The sequence below is a fragment of the Mesoplodon bidens genome, assembly GCF_964165515.1.
Source record: "Mesoplodon bidens genome assembly, chromosome: 11".
In the NCBI taxonomy this organism is placed as follows: domain Eukaryota; kingdom Metazoa; phylum Chordata; class Mammalia; order Artiodactyla; family Ziphiidae; genus Mesoplodon; species Mesoplodon bidens.
This window is the reverse complement of record NC_138167.1, coordinates 50662960-50685416: the sequence shown is the minus strand read 5'-3', so window position 1 is coordinate 50685416 and position 22457 is coordinate 50662960. Positions and strand designations below refer to the sequence as shown.

The window sequence follows — 22457 nt, the reverse complement described above, 5'->3', positions numbered from 1 at the left end:
TTGTGACCTCATGGGCCCCCCCTCTGGAATCCCCAGAGGTCCACAGAACACACATCCATTGGTACAGACAGTAGTCTGGTGAGGGAAAAAGAACCACAAACCCAGTTGTTAGGAAGGCTGCATGAGAGAACTGAGCTAGACCTCGGAGGAGAATTAAGATTTGGATAGGTGGGAAAGAGAAAGGGTAGTGGTTTCAGGAGGGGAAATCACGTGAGCAAAGGAGGAGAGGCAGGAAGCAGCATGAAACAGTCAAACGCTGATGAGAAAGCATGGTGGGGTTGGAGGGTTAGGAATGGGGAGTCATAGTAAATAAAATGTGGGATATAATCAGATTATGAAACATCTGAATACCTATCTGAAAAGTTTGCACTTTCTCCAGAAGGCACTCGGAGAAACTGAAGGTTTTTGAATCCTGTGAGTTGAACATGTTGATTTAGGAACATCCAGATGTATATATGTATAAATTGAATTGGCAAACAGGACAACTGGATGCAAGGAGATGGATTGGGATATTAATTGTATTCTAATTAGTGAAGGTCAAGAGCACAGACTAGGGTGATAGCAATAGATGTAACAGTGAAATGCAGACTAATTGCTTCAAAGGTAGAAGCAATATGAGAACTAAAGACTAAAAAGTCAAAGGTTACCAGTATATTATATTTTATAACCCCAGTTCCTTGCCAAGGTCATTGTCTGTTAGGCAAATGGACAAAAACTGAGTGTTTCTGTATAAGATCTCACGTGAAACTTTTTCCTCCCCACAAAATCAGAATGCTTCCTTTTTTTCTGAGAACAAGAACTGTATCATTGAACACATTTCCTTTTTGCCCTGCTGCCAGGAGGCCTTGTGCCAATGTCATGTTGAAATCACAACAATTGCAATTGTCCCAATGGTTAGTACATTTCTTCCTCCTACTTCCTCTGGCCCTGATTCTCCATCTCTACTTATTTATTTATTTTTAAATTGAGGTATAGTTGGTGTACAGCATAATATGTTACAGGTGTGCAACACAGGTGATGCACAATTTTTAAAGGCTTTACTCCATTTATAGTTATTGTAAAATATTGGCTATATTCCCTGTTTTGTACAATATACCCTTGTAGTTTATTTATTTTATACATAATAGTTTGTACCTCTTAATCCCCTACCCCTTTCTTGCCTCTCCCTCCTTCTCTCTCCCCAGTGGTAATCACTAGTTTGTTCTCTGTATCTCTGAGTCTATTTCTTTTTTGTTATATTCACTAGTTTGTTGTATTTTTAGATTTCACATATAAGTGATATCATACAGTGTTGGTCTTTCTCTGTCTGACTTACTTCACTTAGCGTAATACCCTCCAAGTCCATCCGTGTTGTTGCAAGTGGCAAAATTTCATTCTTTTTTTATCTCTGTCTCAATTTATAATTCATTAATCTTATTATTTTCATTCTCTTTGATGCCACATGTCATAAGACCTCTTTCGGAAGAGATTAGGGTAAGGGAGATAATGTATTCACCCTTACCATATTTTATTCATTTCTGGGATGGGACCCTTTGCTTCAATCACAGTTTACTCAGAACCTGAAGAAAGCTAAAAAGCCTCTGACATCCAAAACCAAAGCACCAAGGCTTAATTTCAAAGAATCTCAACAGATTCAGTTAATCTGGTTGCCCAATTCAAAGCAGATATAAGCAGTAAATAAAAGGGTAGTGGAATACCTATTAAAGACTGGTAAACTGATAACAAAAGAAGTGTCTCCTCATAATCTGAGTAATGGCAGAGAGAAAAAGCAAGATGCAGGTGAAAGTTCCTAATGATTATAAGTATGTGAATGCACTTAACACAGCTAGTTATCAATGAAGAACTGTTTCATGTTAAAATAGAGAACACCAAAAGCTCACATTTATTGAGCTTTTACTATGTTCTAGGCTCTGTGCTATTCCTTTACATACATCATCTCAATCTTCACAATAATCCTGCATTTCTTTCTATGATTTCCCCCCTTTTACAGGTGAATAAATTCAGTTTAAAGAGATGAAATATATACACAAAGGCACACAGCTAGTTATATGTGACAGAGTTGTGATTTGAACCTATAGCTCTGCCAGATACCAAAACCCATGTTCTTTGTTCTTATTTGGGGCTCTCTTCATTTTTACTTTTTAAATAAGAACAGTAGTTGTAGTAGTAATACTAGTAGTAATTATGTTCAATATCCTCTCTTTAAGAAATCAAAAAATATTATATACTATATTTGAGAAAATTTTGAGCACAAAAAGGTTGAAGTAACCTTTAATTAGCATAAAGTTCATCTGAAAACTCATTTCCTCAGAGCATTTTATTTCTTGAAAATTCCCAATAATTGATGGGAGGAGGATTTTTTAAGGTGTTATTTATTATCTGTAGTCAGATTAACATTTTTGTGCCATTGTTTTAAATGAGTCACTTGGTTTTTTAAATTTTGTTTTGGAAACATCTCTGCATCCTCACTTTGATACCACAAGGAACAGCCATTCTTGTAAACTGCTTCTTGAGTTTCAAGAGAAAAAGTAACATCTTTATAAGGCATTAACCAACTGATAGGAGTTGTCACAATCCTTTGCTTTTCTGGGCACTAGATGCTCTAATTTGTTTTTCTTCTTCTTGCTTTGAATGAGGTTGCAAACATCAATTCCTAGAGAAGTGGTCTGAGAAGATTATGACCAAGGCACATGTGGGGATATAACAGTCCGACAGGGGAGTCACAGTTGATGACGGGACACTTGTGCTGCAAACCCTGAGCAGCTGAAAATAACTCAGGGCAGTTCTTAGATGGCAAATGGAAACCTCCTGTGAAAGATGAAGAGCTCTCTGGGAATGATGGATTGTAACTCTGAAGGAGTCTGCAGAAGAAGAATTACACAGGAACCCAGTAAGGAGCTGAACACTTGTTGCCTTAGTTACGCCCTCAGTTATACTTTATGTGTCTTCTTCAGCTCAACAGTCTGAAGAGCAATATCTTGAAACTCCCTTTTCTGTTTATTCTCAGATCATAATCACATTTTGTGAGATTGGCTTTCATTCAAAGTATGAAATCTCAGGGACTGGTAACCCAGGCCCCATGCAACTCAGGTGACTAAGAAAAAGGGGCATTTCACAGTTATGGATTTGGCGAATGGGAACTACCAGTTAATAATTTTGAGTCATAACCATTTAATTTTCCAAAAACTGAAAATAAATATGCTGTTGAAATAAGATTAATTAAGAGGAACAAGAGGGTAGGTGGAGGGAAACCTATGGTTATGAAGTCAAGCTAAAATTATTGTTCCTTAAGTCTAAGGAGCTTGTGTAGATGGAATAGTGTGAAAGTCCATTAAGTCATGCAGGATTTGGTTGTAGCAATATTATTTTGGTTCTAACTGATTCCAGAATATGACATTGGGAACTATTTCTTAAAGATCGAAAAATGTCATTTAGGACAACCATCTTGCCTGCGTGGAAAACCTACTGCATATTCTTCCTCAGGAGGTGATACAAACTGAAAATGCTAATAGGTTCAAAAAAGTTTAAGGTAAATGGATTGATGTTAAATAATTCGATATTAAAACAAAGCAAGACACTTTGGGGATATCGAAACCTTAAGAGGTCAGCCTCCAGGAGGATAACCATTCTCAAACAAATGTCCTCTTGCACCACTTGTCTTGTTTCATCACATCCATCACTTTATCATTCCTGACTTTATTGGGAATGTCTTACAGCTTAATCTCACCCACATTTCTTTCACCAGTGTTACCACTACCAGATGAGAACAGTGCAAGCAGGTGATGGCTTCTTCTAGAAAAGGGAAAGTAAGAAAACAGCCACTATAGGCCTTTTCACATTTTTCCTTTTCTTTTCCTTTACTTGTTCATCTTCTTTTCTGCAGACCACCTTTAAGGAAAGCTAAACAAAAGTTTTAAAAATAGTGTACCACCTGTGGGAAAACAGGAAAGCAAAACAAGTTTGAAGTCATGCTAATGCAAATCCCAATCCCAGCTAAGTGGATTTAAGGAAAAGTTCACTCGGAGTCCATCCTCTCTGAGAAGGCTCCAAGCTAAGAATCTTCCCGCAATAGAAAGCTTATTATCTTCCCTGGTTACTTAACTCCTTTTAAGGAAGCTTTATTTTAAAGGTCATTTCAAAGTTCTATTTTCATATTTCCTCTAGCCTCGTTCATAAATTTTAAGAATATAATATTTAAAAACATATGACAACTCTGTTTGCTAAAACTACTGCTTCCTTGGCACAGGCTAGAGGGAAATATTTAACAATAATTATGCCTGAGGCATTATGCCTCCACCCTCACCCTGTGTTTGAAACGTGATGTTCTAATGATAGAACTCTAGAGTTTATTTAACACAGGCAAAGGGAAACAAAGGCAAAATGCATATACCAAATCAGGGAGCCGTTGGTATGTGAACATTCCCTCATTAGTATTAAAAAAAAAAAAAGAAAAAAAGAAAGACGAAGAAGCAGCAGCAACATTTTCATGGCACGATCTAATACTATTTATAAATGAACTACATCTATTTTTGATGGGAAATGACTGAAAATAGCCAGTTCCACGACTTGGAAACTACTTATAGCCATTTACAAATATAAATTAGCAAGATGATTTTTTTTTCAGTTTTAATTTCTTTTTCTTTAACATCTTTATTGAGTATAATTGCTTTACAATGGTGTGTTAGTTTCTGCTTTATAACAAAGTGAATCAGCTATACACATACATATATCCCCATATCTTCTCCCTCAGCAAGACAATTTTTTTAGGAATTGTACATCATGGCTTCCCTGGTGGCACAGTGGTTAAGAATCCGTCTGCCAATGTAGGGAACACAGGTTTGAGCCCTGGTCCGGGAAAATCCCACATGCCACAGAGCAACTAAGCCTGTGCACCATAACTACTGAGCCCATGCGCCTAGAGCCCGTGCTCTGCAACAAGAGAAGCCACCACAATGAGAGGCCCGAGCACTGCTAGAGAAAGCCTGTGCAACAATGAAGACCCAATGCAGCCAAAAATAAATTAAAAAAAAAAAAAAGAATTTGTACATCAGTTTTAAACTTGCAACAGAAATCATTTATAAACTAAATCAGCAGTAAGTTCTATATTCTAAAAAATTATGAGTCAAAATATATACTGATACTTGGTAGTTACACAGGAAGCATGTAAACTGTATTGGAAAGTCTGTCCAGGGGGCAGTGACCTTCTCAAACTAGTATCACACATTCCAGTTAAATGTCTACATTTCCAAAAACACGTCAGCACTGTTGAGCCTAGGGCTGGTAGACAGTGCCCTAGAGTATTTCTCTCTTTTCCTTTTGGGAAGTAACCGTATGGGCTGCTTCTGTATCATCATTCACCCACTTGCTCCTTTGCCAGCGTGGTCTTTAGAACCTCATGAGTAAAACCCAGGAGAATCTACTAAGGAGGGATTAAATAATAAGATAGTTCAGTTAGGTCAAGAATAGTAATTGGGATTTCAGAGAAGCATTAATTCAGTTGGGCAGTACCCATAAAAATGTTAGTGCTCTCTAATTAAAAGGTACAAATGAAAAAAAAAAAGGTATTTTAACTCTCATGGGAAAAGTAAAAAGAGTGAAATCCAGTGAGGGAAAGGCACTTTCATACTCTGCTGTTGGAAGTGTTCATTTTTATAAATATTTTGGATGACAGTTTAGCAACATATATATCAAAAAACCTCTAAAAGGCTGGGTCCCTTAAAATCTGCTTCTAGAAGTCAGCCTAAGAAAATAGTAATTGAACATGTGCGCAGATACATATGTGTAAAGATGCTCCTTGCAGCAGTGTTTATAAAAGCAACAAATTGGAAAGAACTTATATGTTCATGAGTGGAGGAGCTGTTTAACTAAATGGTATTGCAACTACTAAACATGATGGTGCAGAGCTTTTTTTCAAGCTAGAAAAATGGCCGTGATGGGTGTTTTTAGAACAGTACGTATAGTATGGTATCATTTTAGTGAATGTGCATGTGTGTTTGTGTGTGCGTGAGAGAGAGAGATCCAAAATATTAAGAAGCTCGGCTTATCTCTGGGAGATGGGGTTACATATGACTTTTATTCATTCCTTTATACTTCCCTGTATCTTCAGAATTTTTTTGTATTGAGTATATATTACTTTTATCATCAGAAAAAAAAAAAAGGTATATTTTCCTAAGAAAAAAGCAAACCAAGCTCCTGCTAAATGCAAAGGCTCAGCAGAGAACTCAGGGTGAACAAGACCCGGCCATTGGCCTTCAGAAGCTGGTAGTGTGTTTAACAGAGTGGGGAAGGAGACAGTGTAATTTGTACAAATATTATTCTGGGTCACTCCTAAGTTTACCCTGATTGCCACAGAGTCACCAACAGGGATGTTCTTGGACTCTCTAACAGACTTGGAATCCCCACTTCTAGATACACCTCCTCCTTGAATGAGCAGCTTTTCCACTGCACTTCTTTCCTGCCAACACATTCTTGAATGCCCCATCCAAAACATTCTCACACGTATCCCCCAACACGCGACTGACTGAGCTGACTTCCTGTGTGGCTCCCTTGTGCATCCAGGTACTTCTCCTTATCCCTGGTACTAACGTGTTACTTCCTTTTCTCCCACCCCTGCTTCTCATAATACTAATCTTTCTACCTTCAGCATTCAGCCTTCCATGCCTGCAGTTCTTGGCATTTTTCTTTGTACTTTGCATCTTCTCACTATCAAGTGTTCTTATAGGCCGAGGAGGTGATCTGAATAAAAGGAATAAAAATTGATGTAGTCTCTGCTATCCCTTGCAGTAATTTTGCACACTTTATAAAGAAAAAAGTGTTCCACTATCTCTTATGCCTTGAACCTGCCTGGACTCTGCCACAGTTAGGGAAAACACCAGAATATATCTCATTTATAACTGCATGGCATATAAATAAGTTTTCATTATGTTCTATATTTCATGGGATCTAAATATTTACATAAAGGCTCTTGCTTCTAAACTTTTGTTTCCCTAAAACTTGCGATATACAGGGATTCAAGGTTTACTGAAAAATAGAAAATCCTATATTTTCACTTTAGTTTTTTGCTATAATTAAAGTTTTTTTTTTTCCTGTTGTGTTCTTCCTGGAATTAACTACTTTGTTTTGCTAGTCTTAAAGACCGCAGAGAGCCACATGTGTTTTCCACATTCACATATCAGTTGCTCTTTAATTATGTGAGTGTTTTAATATTGTTTATTTTTCATAGTGTAATTCCTCAACTATCATTGTTAGACAATAAGACTTTTTGTGTCCTGCTTTCTGTAGAGGTTGAGACCATTAATCCAAATAAGCCTGGAATACTCTCTAATCTCATAGTAAATGAGAGCCCTAACAGGGCAGGAATAAACTGTTTGGAAATTCTCTAGAATTTTTTAATCTGATACAATCAGATAATATCACTTGCTGTCCAAGGCAAGTTTCCAACATCCTTACACATAAATGAGAGTTTGAGCAGAGATCCCAAGCTGATTGCTTTGTATCCAGATCTTGGACAAATCATTTAAAATTTGCATTTTAAACTCTAGGAGTTTAAACTCTATTGTGAAATGGGACTTCCAGTCTTGATTTTGCAGGGTTTATTTGAGGACACATTTTGTTTATTTGAGGACACTTGAGAAGTGTGAGTTTGGACACATGTTGAGCAGCAAGTTCTTTCCTGGACTCACCAAGTGCTGACGCCAGGGATTCCAGGAGGGAGCTTAGTGAGATGGGCTGCTCATCTCTAACTGACCTAAATGCCATGGAGCAGTTACACCCAGGCAGCTGTTTCCCCAGATCCTCTCCTTCCCTAGCCCTTCTTTCTCCACCCGGAAGACAAGCCTCACCATTATGTAATCATCATGTGACCCTTCATGTACCCAAAGCTCCTGTTCATGGAAAATCCAGATAACTTATGAGAAGTTTTCCTACCAAGTAATTTCAGTCATCCCTTGGTATTCACAGGGCGGTTACCAAAATCTTTGGATGCTCAAGTCCCTTATATAAGATGGTGTAGTATTTGCATATAATGTATACACATCCTCCCATGTCCTTTGATCATCTCTAGTTTACTTATACTACCTAGTACAATGTAAAGGCTATGTAAATTGTTGTGAATACAATGTAAATGTCATGTGAATAGTTGTCGGCACATGGCAGATTCAAGCTTTGCTTTTTGCAACTTTCTGTAATATTTTTTTTTTTTTTTTTTTTTTTTTTTTTAGTCTGACGTTGGTTGAATCCACAAATTCTGGCAGCGTAATTTTGCTGCTTGCATTTTTATCCTGATTTGGTTAAAAGAGCCCTTTGGGCTGTTTTGTTGAAGGAGATGCCCTACAAATAGAAGGAGGAAAGAAGCCAGCTGAGAGCAGGGAGACCTGGAAAACATCACTTGGGTACATTATACCCAACCTTTCTCATTCCTTCTCTCCTACACCACTCTGCCAGGAGCTTATTTCTCAGACCTCCCCTTGCTCAGACCAAGCATGTCTGTCTTCCCAAGTGTGAAATGTCAAAGCCAACAGTTAAAGACAGAGGTGGTCAAGTCACTCTTCTGCAATGGTTGGCAGCATTGTTTTTGTTTATTTTGATATAATGACAAATGAACATGGATAGTCTTTTTAACCACTGCAGTCTTTAAGTACAGCTTTGGATCAGATTGCTGCAAATGAGTAAAATGGATGCTAAATTGGTGGAATCTAGTGTCCTCGGAACCAGAGAGGGCAATGGCTATGAACAAATAGAACATATTATAGACTCTAAACTGTAATTAGAAATTTACTTGATATTTTTTTCAGGAAGAAAGAAGTATTAACAGCTAGAGACTCTGCTTACTTCCTTGGCATTAAAGACATTTGCCTAAGACCCTCAGGGTAACAATAAGTTACTCTGATGAGTATAAGAGTTAGTAAGTTTCCTAGTGGGGAAGTCAGTAACCATACGTAAGCTCCAATCCCTAAAATGATTTGACCTGATAAATTTTAAACCATCTCTTAAAGTGTTTTTAAACTTAAGCTGCTGAACAGGAAAGATTGGGTTTCAGGTGTTTTTTGTATTTCATCTTGGTGCCGTTTGACTTGGTAGAAAAGACTAAAGATGAAATTTTGAGTAGATTTTGAGAGGTCAGAACTATAATAATCCATCTCTGAATAATCAGTCATTTTGAAGAAGATTATCAATATTTATCCTAGGTAACTATTAAAACTTTACTTCAAAACTTTAGAAGAGGGCTTCCCTGGTGGCGCAGTGGTTGAGAGTCCGCCTGCCGATGCAGGGGACGCGGGTTCGTGCCCCGGTCTGGGAGGATCCCACGTGCCGCGGAGCGGCTGGGCCCGTGAGCCATGGCCGCTGGGCCTGTGCGTCCGGAGCCTGTGCTCCGCAACGGGAGAGGCCACAACAGTGAGAGGCCCACATAACGCAAAAAAAAAAAAAAAAAAAAAAAACTTTAGAAGAGGATTTAAAAAAATTTTTTTTAAGTTTTTTTGTCATTTCAATACCTGTTGGATGAATCAGGCCTATAGTGGAACTTATAACTGAAAAATCCAGCCTTTTTTTTTTTTTTCCCAAGCAGTACTGTTTTGTTCATAGTTGAGTCTTTTCTATTTGGGCTAGTTCCCTTGTTTGTTAGATATTCTTTCTAGCCCAGTGTTTTGTTTCTCCCTTCTCTTCCCGGTCACCTAGTGGAATGTTTTCTGCCAAGAGATGGGAAACGTGGATTTCACAGCCGTACGAAGTTGGCACTCTTTCCCCCGGCACTGCATTCTAATAATACCATAGGAGAGTCTGACCTAGTTATTTCATACAAACAGCTCTTGCCAAGCCAGTGGCGTTTTCCTCCAACAAAGGGCCATGGCCTTCTATCATACAGGAGACACATGCATACAGACCAGATTATCTGGGAGCTTGCTGCCAACTCGTGTGGCTGAGCAAGGACTGTGTGGGGAGGAATGTCTGGATGTATGTGCAGATGTGGTTCTCATTCCAGGCCTCATTCTTCAGAACGTGACTTCAGTGAGCTCCTGTCGGACGCCACCAAAGAAAGGCAGCAGAATGTGGGCTCCAGAGAGCAAGCTGCTTTGTACACATTTCAGACGTCTGGAACAATGACCAGGTTTTCGTGACTATATTCCACCTTACTCCACTTCCCCTCAGCCTCATAGTTTTTTCCTCTACATACGGTTTTCCTCTAGCAACTGCCCAGGTTGTCACCAATAGTAACACCTTCACTGAAAGGAAGAGAAATTGAAGAGAGGGGCCTCAAGAACTCCATGGCTGAAATGAAAACGACAGGCCTTAGCATTTTTGTATAGCTTTTTAAAAAAATGTATTTTAAAATTAATTAATTATTATTATTTTTTTACATCTTTATTGGAGTATATTTGCTTTACAATGGTGTGTTAGTTTCTGCTTTATAACAAAGTGAATCAGTTATACATATACATATGTTCCCATATCTCTTCCCTCTTGCATCTCCCTCCCTCCCACCCTCCCTGTCCCACCCCTCCAGGCGGTCACAAAGCACCGAGCTGATCTCCCTGTGCTATGCGGCTGCTTCCCACTAGCTATCTATTTTACGTTTGGTAGTGTATATATGTCCATGCCTCTCTCTCGCTTTGTCACAGCTTACCCTTCCCCCTCCCCATATCCTCAAGTCCATTCTCTAGTAGGTCTGTGTCTTTATTCCTGTCTTACCCCTAGGTTCTTCATGACATTTTTTTCCCTTAAATTCCATATATATGTGTTAGCATACGGTATTTGTCTTTCTCTTTCTGACTTACTTCACTCTGTATGACAGACTCTAGGTCCATCCACCTCATTACAAATAGCTCAATTTCGTTTCTTTTTATGGCTGAGTAATATTCCATTGTATATATGTGCCACATCTTCTTTATCCATTCATCCGATGATGGACACTTAGGTTGTTTCCATCTCCGGGCTATTGTAAATAGAGCTGCAATGAACTCACAGGCGAATTCTATCAAACATTTAGAGAAGAGCTAACACCTATCCTTCTCAAACTTTTCCAAAATATAGCAGAGGGAGGAACACTCCCAAACTCATTCCACGAGGCCACCATCACCCTAATACCAAAACCAGACAAGGATGTCACAAAGAAAGAAAACTACAGGCCAATATCACTAATGAACATAGATGAAAAAATCCTCAACAAAATACTAGCAAACAAAATCCAACAGCACATTAAAAGGATCATACACCATGATCAAGTGGGGTTTATTCCAGGAATGCAAGGATTCTTCAATATACGCAAGTCAATCAGTGTGATAAAGCATATTAACAAACTGAAGGAGAAAAACCATATGATCATCTCAGTAGATGCAGAGAAAGCTTTCGACAAAATTCAACACCCATTTATGATAAAAAACCCTGCAGAAAATAGGCATAGAGGGAACTTTACTCAACATAATTAATTATTTTTAATTGAAATATAGTTGACTTACCGTGATGTGTTATTTTCAGATGTACAGCACAGTGATTCAGTGATATATCTATATATATGTTCTTTCTCAGATTCTTTTCCTTTATAGGTTGTTATAAAATACTGAGTAGAGTTCCCTGTGCTATACAGTAGGTCCTTGTTGGTTATCTATTTTATACATAGTAGTGTGTATATGTTACTCCCAAAGTCCAAATTTATCGCCCCCACCCTTTCCCCTCTGGTAACCATAAGCCTGTTTTCTGTGTCTTATATAGCTTTAAATACTCTTAAAGTTTACTGTTTTTTTTTTTAATTTTATTTATTTTTATTTATGGCTGTGTTGGCTCTTTGTTTTTGTGTGAGGGCTTTCTCTAGTTGCGGCAAGTGGGGGCCAGTCCTCATCGCGGTGCGCGGGCCTCTCACTATCGCGGCCTCTCGTTGCGGAGCACAGGCTCCAGATGTGCAGGCTCAGTAATTGTGGCTCACGGGGCTAGTTGCTCCACGGCATGTGGGATCTTCCCGGACTGGGGCATGAACCCGTGTCCCCTGCATTGGCAGGCAGATTCTCAACCACTGCGCCACCAGGGAAGCCCAGTTTACTGGTTTTAAAGAGCTGAAATTGGAAATAAGAGAATTAGGTGGTAGCCTCAGTCTGGGACACTGATGTGTCTGTTTTTCTGGCCCCTCAGCGTCCTGGCTGGGGAAGGTCTCAGGACAAGTCACACTGTTTAGCTGCTCTGTGGTAGAAAAGAGGAAAGGAGGGACAAGTATCAGTTTGTATATGTTTAGCAAAAAAAAATACATCTTCTCCAAAGTGTGAAGAAAATGGGAAACTGGTGGCGGTAAAATAAGGTGATGTGTGTAGTACTAACTGATGCTGAATGAAGAGAAGAATTAATCACATTTAATTATTAAGGGGTTCCACCAAATGCCTGCAAAATGCAACCTCCCCATGACTTTTAATGGAAAAAAAATGAAAAATTGAAAAGTATTACTTGTCAGTTAAAAAAATATTCTGATTCTTAAACAACATTCACATAAGCAGTCTGACCAGCTGTTTGAGAAACACAAACTCAAGCCTTTCCTTAGAGCAAATTAAAACAATTCTATCCAAATCCATAAGGTAATAGAGATCGTTTTAAACTGTATTAGGTCTGTGTTCTGCCGTTATGACTTTGTTTTTACACCATAAGGCTTTTAAGCTCTAAATTAAAGGCTCATTTATTTGTTCTTGTTGCTAGGATTTTTGTTTGTTTGCTTGTTTTTTGCTTGGAGTGAGGGGGTATCTTGTGTGGATTTGGGGACAAATACCAATGACCAGTGTATCTTTTGTGTGTATCAAAGCATTTTCTGGCATTTGTTTAAGGTTATAAAATGATACTTTCTATAAAGTGATGAGATTCAGAGAGAAGTCATGAAAATTGATGAAAAGGTTAGAAAATATGGCAAAGGTAGGATGAGATTTTCATAAACAGTGCTTTGTCTTAGATTTTTTTTCTCTTGTTAAATGAACTTTGGTCCTTCAGATAGTCATCTCTGGTTACTGTGTTCATTTCCAAACTTGATACTTCTTTTGCTCATCCAGGTGGGAATAATTCTGGGATAACTGTGTTACATTCATAATGCTGATATTTTCCCATACATTTGTAGAATAATGCTAACCTGCTCAATTCAAGGACTTCTTTCACCAAGAACAGACTATGCTTGCAAAGATCATGTGACCATGCCCTCTTGGTCAAGTAACTAGTTATGGATTTATTTCTCTTTCTCTGTAAACATACTGATATATCTATTAAAGCTAGGAAATAAACACTTATAAATTGGCACTTTTCAAAAAACTATATTAAAATTTATTTTTCTATCCACACAGGAAGAATTTAATGGAAAACCTGACTCCCTCTTTTTTAATGATGGTCAGCGAAGAATTGACTTTGTTCTAGTGTATGAAGATGAAAGTAGAAAAGAGACCAATAAAAAGGGTTCAAACGAAAAACAAAGGGTAAGTTTTTTATCCTATTTTCTTTTTATTCCTTATAATATTGTGAAATGAAAAAATAAAGTGCTATTTTTATGTAAGCAATAAAGTGAAACTGGTGTTTGAAATATCATACAACAAACATACCTTCATATTTTCTCTGTTCATCGTTCCCTCAAGGCATGGTAACAGAAAAAAAATTTTTTTTAACTTCTTAAAGTTTGGAACAGAAACTTCCTCAGGCTCTTAAGCCGAAGGCGGACTTTCTTCAGAGGAATGGCACTTTCTATCTGTAGAAGAGATTTACATTAAAAGCACACTTGGCAATTTGCAACTAGGTATGAAAGGAAGCTAATGATTAACAATGACAGCAAGTGTAATAACAACCAGCATTCAGAGAGTGCTAACACATGGATGATCCATGCATTTTGCATGCATTTTCTCATTTAATCCTGAGAACAGTCTATGAGGTGCCTCTTATTTTCATACCATTCTGGATGACAAACTTGATCCATAGGTTAAATGACTGCCCAAGTTCATGGACTCTAGTGTAAGAACTGGTGGAGCTATGGTTCAAACTCTTGTCTTGAATCTCGAACCTGTGCTCTTGGAACCTGACATTCAAATTCTAATTCTGCCACTGTATTATATGAAATAATTCCAGTTGAGGTAACACTAGCCTCGGATTACAGTGGCCTGATAAAAGTTTACTTATTGCTCGTGTCAAACAAATGTGGCATCCCTATCTGGCACAATGGTTTGGGGGTACAGGCAGGGCTTTGTTCCTTGCAGTCATTCAGGAACCCAGGCTGACACAGAGGCTTTGCCATTTTCAACAGGTAGTTTCTAAGATCATCCTGAGCATCAATAAATGGTAGATGGAATGAGAGAGAGAATGAAGAAAGTACTCGTGCTTCTTTACCTCTTTGGACTGGAACTGACTCTATCAGTTGTGTTCACATTCTGTTGGTCAGAATTCTGGAAGGTGGAAAGCATAGTTTCTGGCCGGAGAGCCATTTCTCAGTAGGAACTCCATGCTGTGGACGGGGAACATGAGTTTTTGGTGGACAGCAGCTTGTCTTTGCCACAGCCACCAACTGGCTGTGTGACTTGGATGAATTTTCTTATCAGAATCGTATTTTTTTATTATTTTTGAGATGCCTGTTATTTTTACATTTTGACATCTCTGAAATCAAGGTACATCTTAAAAAAGGTGTATCATAATTTCATTGGCTGCATTTTTTCTTATTGGTAGATAAAATATTGGCTCACTATACAACCAATGACACCTTAGATTTAGGAAAATGGGAATCCCAGTACCTAGTCCAGAGGATTATGGTTAGGATTAAATAAAACAATTAAATTAAATAGATGTTAATTCTTATACCTTACCTTTTATTTGGGGTTTTCTTAAATGCACTGGTATGAAAAGGCATCACTCTCCTGTTTTTATATAATTTTATCACTAGAGGAAACTAGCTTACAGTATTTTATCATTTTCCTGTGGGCACTAAGATATCTTCTGTTCAGTCACGGTCACCATCATCAAATATTAATTAGGCATCCATATGCCAATGGAACAGAATTGAGCACTATATAAAGTAAGTTAAACAAACGTAATCCATTAAAGTATAGAGGAAACAGTTCTGGTTTTAGACAAGAGCTTCTCTGCCATGGTAAAGGAGTCCTAGAGCCTCTTACATTATTAATAAGGTCTGCATTTGCTTTACACAGAAACGTAGGTCCTGGAGTAACTCTCATAAATCAAGAGAAAAAAATCATCATTAATTTTGGCAATTCCTGAACTCATGGCTTGATACACCATGATGTTGGCTTTTATAAGCTGTGCTTTGAAGTGTTTTGAGTCTCTGTTTATACATATTACTTAATTTAGAATTTGAAGCTCAGCTTTGGAATCACATTTTTATTAATTGAAAAATCATTTGTGCGTTCCATCATACTCCCTGTCAGGACATATTCAGGATTTAACATAACGCCAAGGAAAGGCAATTTTAAAACTCTTCTTTCTTTGAGAGGGAATAAAAAAGTATGTCTAAATCATATTGATTTCCTAAAACAACACCAAGGTTGACTTTGCCAGGGGCTGATCTAAAAAGTATTGTTAAGTTCTTGCTTAGAGGTGGAGAAAGGTAGAACTGATAGGGCTATGAGTATCCAAAACATAGAAGAGCAAAAGGCTGCATCTGCACATGAGCAAAATAGAAATTATTTTTCTACACCAAACCTCCAAATATCATGCAACTTTGTCCCTTATATTAGTGAAAATACCTCAGAACTTCAAACCTCCCTTTAAAAAGCATAAACCATTTACGTTTAGATTACACATGAGGATGATCATAAGTTGTTCCAATAATAAGTGTTCGCTTAGCTAGTACTGCTGTCCGTGGCACAGAATCAGTTTGAATGTTTTTTTTTTTGTTTTTTTTTTTACTGCAAGTAACAGGAAAACCAAACTCAAAATGGCTTAAACGCTAAAAGGAAATAATAATTCTCTCATTTAAGAAATAGCCCGGACATAGGAGCATTTCTGAGTTAGTTAATTTATTGGCTTAATGAGGACATCAGGAATTGAGGTTCATTTCACCCTTCCACCCTGCCATCCTCAAATGTTGGCTGTTCTTAAACTGTCTTCACTTTGTTACATGATGTTTGCTGCATTTCCAGACATCCAGAGGCAGAAAGAGGGAATGCCCTTTCCTATGGTCCTTTTGAAGGGGGAAGAAAGCTCCCCTCTTCCTTTTACTGTTGACTGTCTATCACAGGTCTATTCCTAAACCAACTACTGGCAAGATGAATGGAATTACCATCATTAACATAGATTAATCAAGACTAGTCTTTCCTCTCTTGAATCACCTGATCACCCAGTATCTGACAAACCATCAGGCTTTTCTTAGTAATGAAGAAGGGAGAAAAAAAAAAAAAAAGAAGAAGGGAGAATGGCTGTTGAATAGGCAGCCAGCAATGCCTGGCACAGCACATGATTAAATATATATAAATAGGTTTGCTCTATGTTGTGAAGAGCAAAAATGTTTTAAATAAAACAAATTCCCATGTATTTCTCGAACTCTTCCTGCTCAGTTTTGTTAGTCACGCTCTCTTCCATTTCCTTTATCCAAGACTGCTAACCAGTGGCAGAACTGATCAATTCTGAATTTCATTTTGTCTGACACTTGGCCTCCCTTCAAACAGATGTGTTTATGACCAAGTAATGGTATAATGCAGATGATGGTAAAGAGGGTAGAAAGGTCTAGATAGCACAATAACAGTATAAGAAATCCTGAATGTGTTATTATTTATCGATATTTACTTTTTTATCAGCAGAATCCATTCCTAAAAGTTGATGGAAAGTTTATTTCCTTGAAGGTGGTGAAAAGTTTATATATGGAAGTATAAGTTTGTATTGTATATCTGACCTTAAGAATTCTTTAGTGAATCTGGCCAGTGGAGACTACAGAATAAGAAATTTTCCAAAAAATGAGTGTTTAATTAAATTATATCCAAACTTTCAAATTATATGAGACAACTGACTAATTGGTTACAGATCCTTTGAGCTTTTTTTTTTTTTTAATTTATTTATTATTTTTGGCTGCATTGGGTCTTCCTTGCTGCGTGCGGGCTTTCTCTAGTTGCAGCGAGCGGGGGCTGCTCTTCGCTGTGGTACACAGGCTTCTCATTGCAGTGGCTTCTCTTGTTGCAGAGCACGGGCTCTAGGCGTGTGGGCTTCAGTGTGGCTGGTGAGCTGTAGAGTACAGGCTCAGTAGTTGTGGTGCACGGGCCTAGTTGCTCTGCGGCATGTGGGATCTTCCCGGACCAGGGCTTGAACCCCTGTACCCTGCCGTAGCAGGGGGATTCTTAACCACTGTGCCACCAGGGAAGCCCCCTTTGAGCTTTGAAAGCTGTTATCCATTGTTTTAGATGACTTATCATGAGGCTGGAACTCTACCCAGAAGCTAAATGAGATCTCTTTGCAAATGGTTAAAATTTCATCAAAAAGTTCTAATTTGTTGAACACAGTATGTCACTCCATTTATTGAGGTTTTACATACTTTAGTAAAGTTTTATAATAATATCTATGAGGATCTTATACATTTTATTAGCTATTATATTAAATTTTTGTTGCTGTTGTCAGACATATTTTAAATTGCAGTTTGTGATTGATTATTGTGTGTGTTAAAAGTCTTGGTTTTTTATAAGTTGTATCTAGTTACCTTGATAAACTTTTTAGTTCTAATAGTTTCTAATGCTTGTTTTAAGTTTTCTCAAAAGAAGACCATATTGTCTACAAGTGACAGTTTTGCTGTACCTTTCTTTATACTTCATTCTTTTTCTTATCCAAGTGATATGGCTAAGACCTCTTGAATAAAACCAGTAACACATAGTAGTCACCACTGTATTCCTGATTTTGATGCAAATGATTCTAAATTTTCACCATTAAATATCACATTTACTATAAATTTTTGGTAGTTTTCTTTTAAAAAGTTAAAGGAGTTCCCTTCTAGTCCTAGGTTGCTGTGAGTTTTTATAATTGGGTTTTAAAATTTATCAAATGCTTTTTTTTTGTATCAAGGTGATCACATAGCTTTATTTATCAGTAAGTCTTATGTGCATTAAGTATATGATTATTTGTGGTTAATAAGATGATAACTAACAGTATAGATAACTCAAACATCATTCACTATTGGCTTTAACATGCAATGTATAATTTTTATAGTCATTAGCTTCCTGCTTATGCTAATACTACATTAACATAGTTTATTTATAATTCATTAAAAAGTATTTGAGGTCACTTACAGAATATGCCAAAAATATAGATGAGGAAATCAAGGTGACAGAAATGTAAAAGCCAGAAAAATAAAATGAAGCCATGTGTCAAAGTAATAAACAAAATGATTTATTATTAACCATAAGGTCCTATTCAGAAGTTAAGAGTTCATCTGCAAATTTGCCTCTGAGTTTCCTAGTAGCCAAAGAAAATAGAGGATGTTGTCAATAGCATGGTTTAAAGTTTCAACACAATAAAAACAAAACTGGTTGTTCAAAAGAAATACAATCTTTCTGGTCTAAAGCTCCCCCAGAAAGAAATTTGTCCCATGGAGCCCCTTAAAGGGGGAGGCATGATTGAGTCGACTTAATGTTGCCATACACTCTCCACATTGAAAAAATAAAGGGATGGCAGAAGGGGATTATGAAGAATCAGAATGATATTTTAAAATTCTTGGTAATGACATATTTGCTACAAATAATCCATGAAAAATATTAGGCTAGATTAAGTGATGATGGCAACCAGTGTTGGGTGGTCTCACCTTCTCAGATAACTTTTGGTAGGTGTTCTGTCTTTTGTTTTCAGGTATGAAATCAAGTTTAGCTTTAAGTCCTTAAAATTTTAGACTAAAGCAGGGAGCTCTTTATATTTTTATCTCCTTCCTTTACACCCTACTTGCTTAAACTAAGATTGTAGGTTAAAAGGAATAAATTAAATTAGAATCAGCAGTTTCAAATTACAGCTACAAGATGTGTTGCTGGTATAAGCATATTCGGTTTTATTTTTGAGTACTCAGCACAAGAGCAGTGAATCTGAATCTTGATTCTTATTTCCAAAATAGGAAGGGTCCTTGGGCTCAATCCTTAAAGACAGACAAACAAGACAGTGAAATCCTGAAAAGTAAAATCTGATTATTCCATTTCATCCCAGAAAGATGTGGAGAAGAGAAAATCCTTTTCCCGATTAGTCCTTCTGAGTCAGTTTTGAATGAAGCTGTCATTTGCCCTGGTCCCAACAGCCACCTGTGTCTCACTTTTTTAAAGGGTCGTCTGTAAAAGGGTGAAGGGTTGGGAAAAATCAACTATACCAAATTCTCAGGCTTGAAGGGGATAAATAATCATAAAAGAAAGCTGCTTATATGCACAGAAAAGATGTGTCCTAAAAAAATAGTATAAACTTGTCTGATGATAAGAGTCATCTGCTTTGCCTGTTAAAACTAATTTATCCAGGCCCCAGGCCCCGTCCTGTGGGTACTGAGCCAGAATCTCCAGGAGAGGGGACTTAGAATCTCCATTTTAAGCAAGCACTCCAGGTTGTTCATATAAACAGGTAGGTTAGTTTGGAAAACTTTGCCCTGAAGTGTTTACAGTAGTTACCTTAGTGGATTGATAACAGATGATTTTTTTCCTTCTCAGAAAATGTCCGTTTTCTAAGTTACCATTTGTTTATTTTTGTAATGACACCAAAAATGTTAATTTAAAAAGAAGAGTTGGAAATAAGCTTCAGGTAAATATTCACTTCCTTTCTATGCTTACCATTTAGGATGCTCGTCTGTTTTCTGTCCCTCGCAAACATACGTCACCTACTTGAGTAAATCCCTCATCAGGTCCGTCCACTAACATTCAATGTTTTATCACCAACACGTGAATTTAAATTAAGTCCCGATTAAATAATTTATTCCTGCTTACCAAACCTTCTTGCGCACATGATATATAAGTAATAAGAAGCACTCTGAGTAATAAGAGTAGTTTTTTTGCACAGATTAAGTACCTTTGGCTTATTTCTCATCCATCTTCATAGGCGTAACAAAGATTGGCAGGTTCAAAAATACAGTGATGGCACCATCAGTATTTTTCCTAACAAAGCTGGAAGAATATTTGAAATTAATCTATTCATATATTTCATTAATCCCTACTGGTTTATGCTGATTTATTATCATCACAGTGTATTAGTAATCTTACTTCTTAGACATTGCAACCCCTGCTTTTTATGCATAAAAGCTAGGTGACATAAAGCAAATGATAAAAATTGGTGTTTAAAATCAGTATTATTACTGTATAATTCAAAAGCAAGTCCTTCCCAACAATGACTCTACTAAGCCAAATGAGATGTGTAATCTCAGGTGCTTAGGGGACAGAAAGCTGCCTTAATTATGCCAGTCTGTCCTTTGTGATTTTGATTGCTTTATTCTTTATTTCTCTGACAGCTTTATTAACATCCCAAAAGAGGTATGAATAAAATTCCAGTTTCTGGGGTGGGATAAGTGCTCTTGTCCTTCTCTACTTAAAACCCCCAGTACCATTCTCCACTGACAGTAGTAGAATCATATGCATCTTTTTGTGATGTCCATAAGTCCTCAATGATTACAGTCACTTTGGATTTGCTAGAAGTAGGTTAAAAAAAAAAAAAATCCAGGTTACAGTCCCAGTGAATTTGCTCCCCTAGAGATAGAGGAACTTACAGCACCATCTAGTATATGGCTGGGCTTTTCTCAGAGCCAGTGAGTCTGGTTTAGTCATTTTGTGCTGCCAAACACATATCATAGGCTATAAACATAGGTTTAGGTTCTTACATGTAAGGGTTCCAATAAGGCACATAGATAATTTTTAGCTAAAAATTGTGTGGCCTCAGATATTCATTTATTCAACAAACATTTATTGAGCAATGGCTATGTCAGGCAATATGCAATATTAATTTTCTTTCATTTTTAACATGGAAGACAGCTCTACCCTAATTTTTTTTAAATGTCAAGAACACTGTTACACTTTTTGACATAAACCACAGCAAGATCTTTTTTGACCCATCTCCTAGATTAATGGAAATAAAAACAAAAATAAACAAATGGGACCTAATTAAACTTCAAAGCTTTTGCACAGCAAAGGAAACCATAAAAAGACAATCCTCAGAATGGGAGAAAATATTTGCAGATGAAACAATGGACAAAGGATTAGTCTCCAAAATATACAAACAGCTCATGGAGCTCAATATCAGAAAACCAAACAATTCAATTAAAAAATGGGTGGAAAACCTTAAATAGACATTTCACCAAAGAAGACATACAGATGGCCAAGAGGCACATGAAAAGCTTCAGCATCACTAATTGTTAGAAAAATGCAAATCAAAACCACAATGAGGTATCACCTCACACCAGTCAGAATGGCCATTATCAAAAAATCTAGAAACAATAAATGCTGGAAAGGGTGTGGTGAAAAAGGAACCCTCCTGCACTGTTGGTGAGAATGTAAATTGATACAACCACTATGGAGAACAGTATGGAGGTTCCTTAAAAAACTAAAAATTGAACTACCATATGACCCAGCAATCCCACTACTGGGCATATACCCTGAGAAAAACATAATTCAAAAAGAGACATGTACCACAATTTTCATTGCAGCACTGTTTACAATAGCCAGGACATGAAAGCAACCTAAGTGTCCATTGACAGATGAATGGGTAAAGAAGATGTGTCACATATATACAATGGACTATTACTCAGCCATAAAAAGAAACGAAATTGAGTTATTTGTAGTGAGGTGGATGGACCTAGAGTCTGTCATACAGAGTGAAGTAAGTTAGAAAGAGAAAATAAATACCGTATGCTAACGCATATATATGGAATCTAAAAAGAAAAATGGTACTGATGAACCTAATGGCAGGGCAGAAATAAAGATGTAGACGTAGAGAACGGACTTGGGGACATGGGGGGGGAGGGGAAGCTGGGACAAAGTGGGAGAGTAGCACTGACATATATACACTACCGAATGTAAAACAGCTAGTGCGAAGCAGCAGCATAGCACAGGGAGATCAGCTCTGTGCTTTGTGATGACCTAGGGGGTGGGATAGGGAGGATGGTAGGGAGGCTCAAGAGGGAGGGGATATGGGGATATATGTATGCATATGGCTGATTCAGTTTGTTGTACAACAGAAACTAACACAGTATTATGAAGCAATTATACTCCAATAAAGATCTATTTAAAAAAAAAGAAAAAAACACTGTGACTTATCCAAGTGTAAATTCTACAGAGCAGTAAAGCTGATGATTTCATATTAAATAAATTTAAGCAAACTTTTCTTAAGTAAGCAGTCTTCTCCTGATATGTGCCTGTTTGACAAATAGCACATATGCTAATTTACTTTAGCTACCTGACAAACCAAGAAAAAATTTTTGATCAATTTTTAAAATATTCCACTAGTTTTTTGTGAATTGCCATGCCAAAGGGAAATAACAAGAACTGTCTTATCAAAGTAACACCAAGGTGATATATTAA

The 22457-nt window shown here is 37.3% G+C and overlaps 1 protein-coding gene across 2 annotated transcripts in view; it reads left to right on the top strand.

Annotated features, from left to right (window-relative positions):
* Positions 1 to 22457, top strand: part of ANO6 (anoctamin 6) — a 218840-nt gene that overhangs the window by 106735 nt on the left and 89648 nt on the right. For both annotated transcript variants that reach the window (XM_081249034.1, XM_081249035.1), the window contains one exon: positions 13302 to 13430. In XM_081249034.1, coding sequence (XP_081105160.1) covers positions 13302 to 13430 — 129 coding nt within the window. The remainder of the gene's footprint in view (positions 1 to 13301; positions 13431 to 22457) is intronic.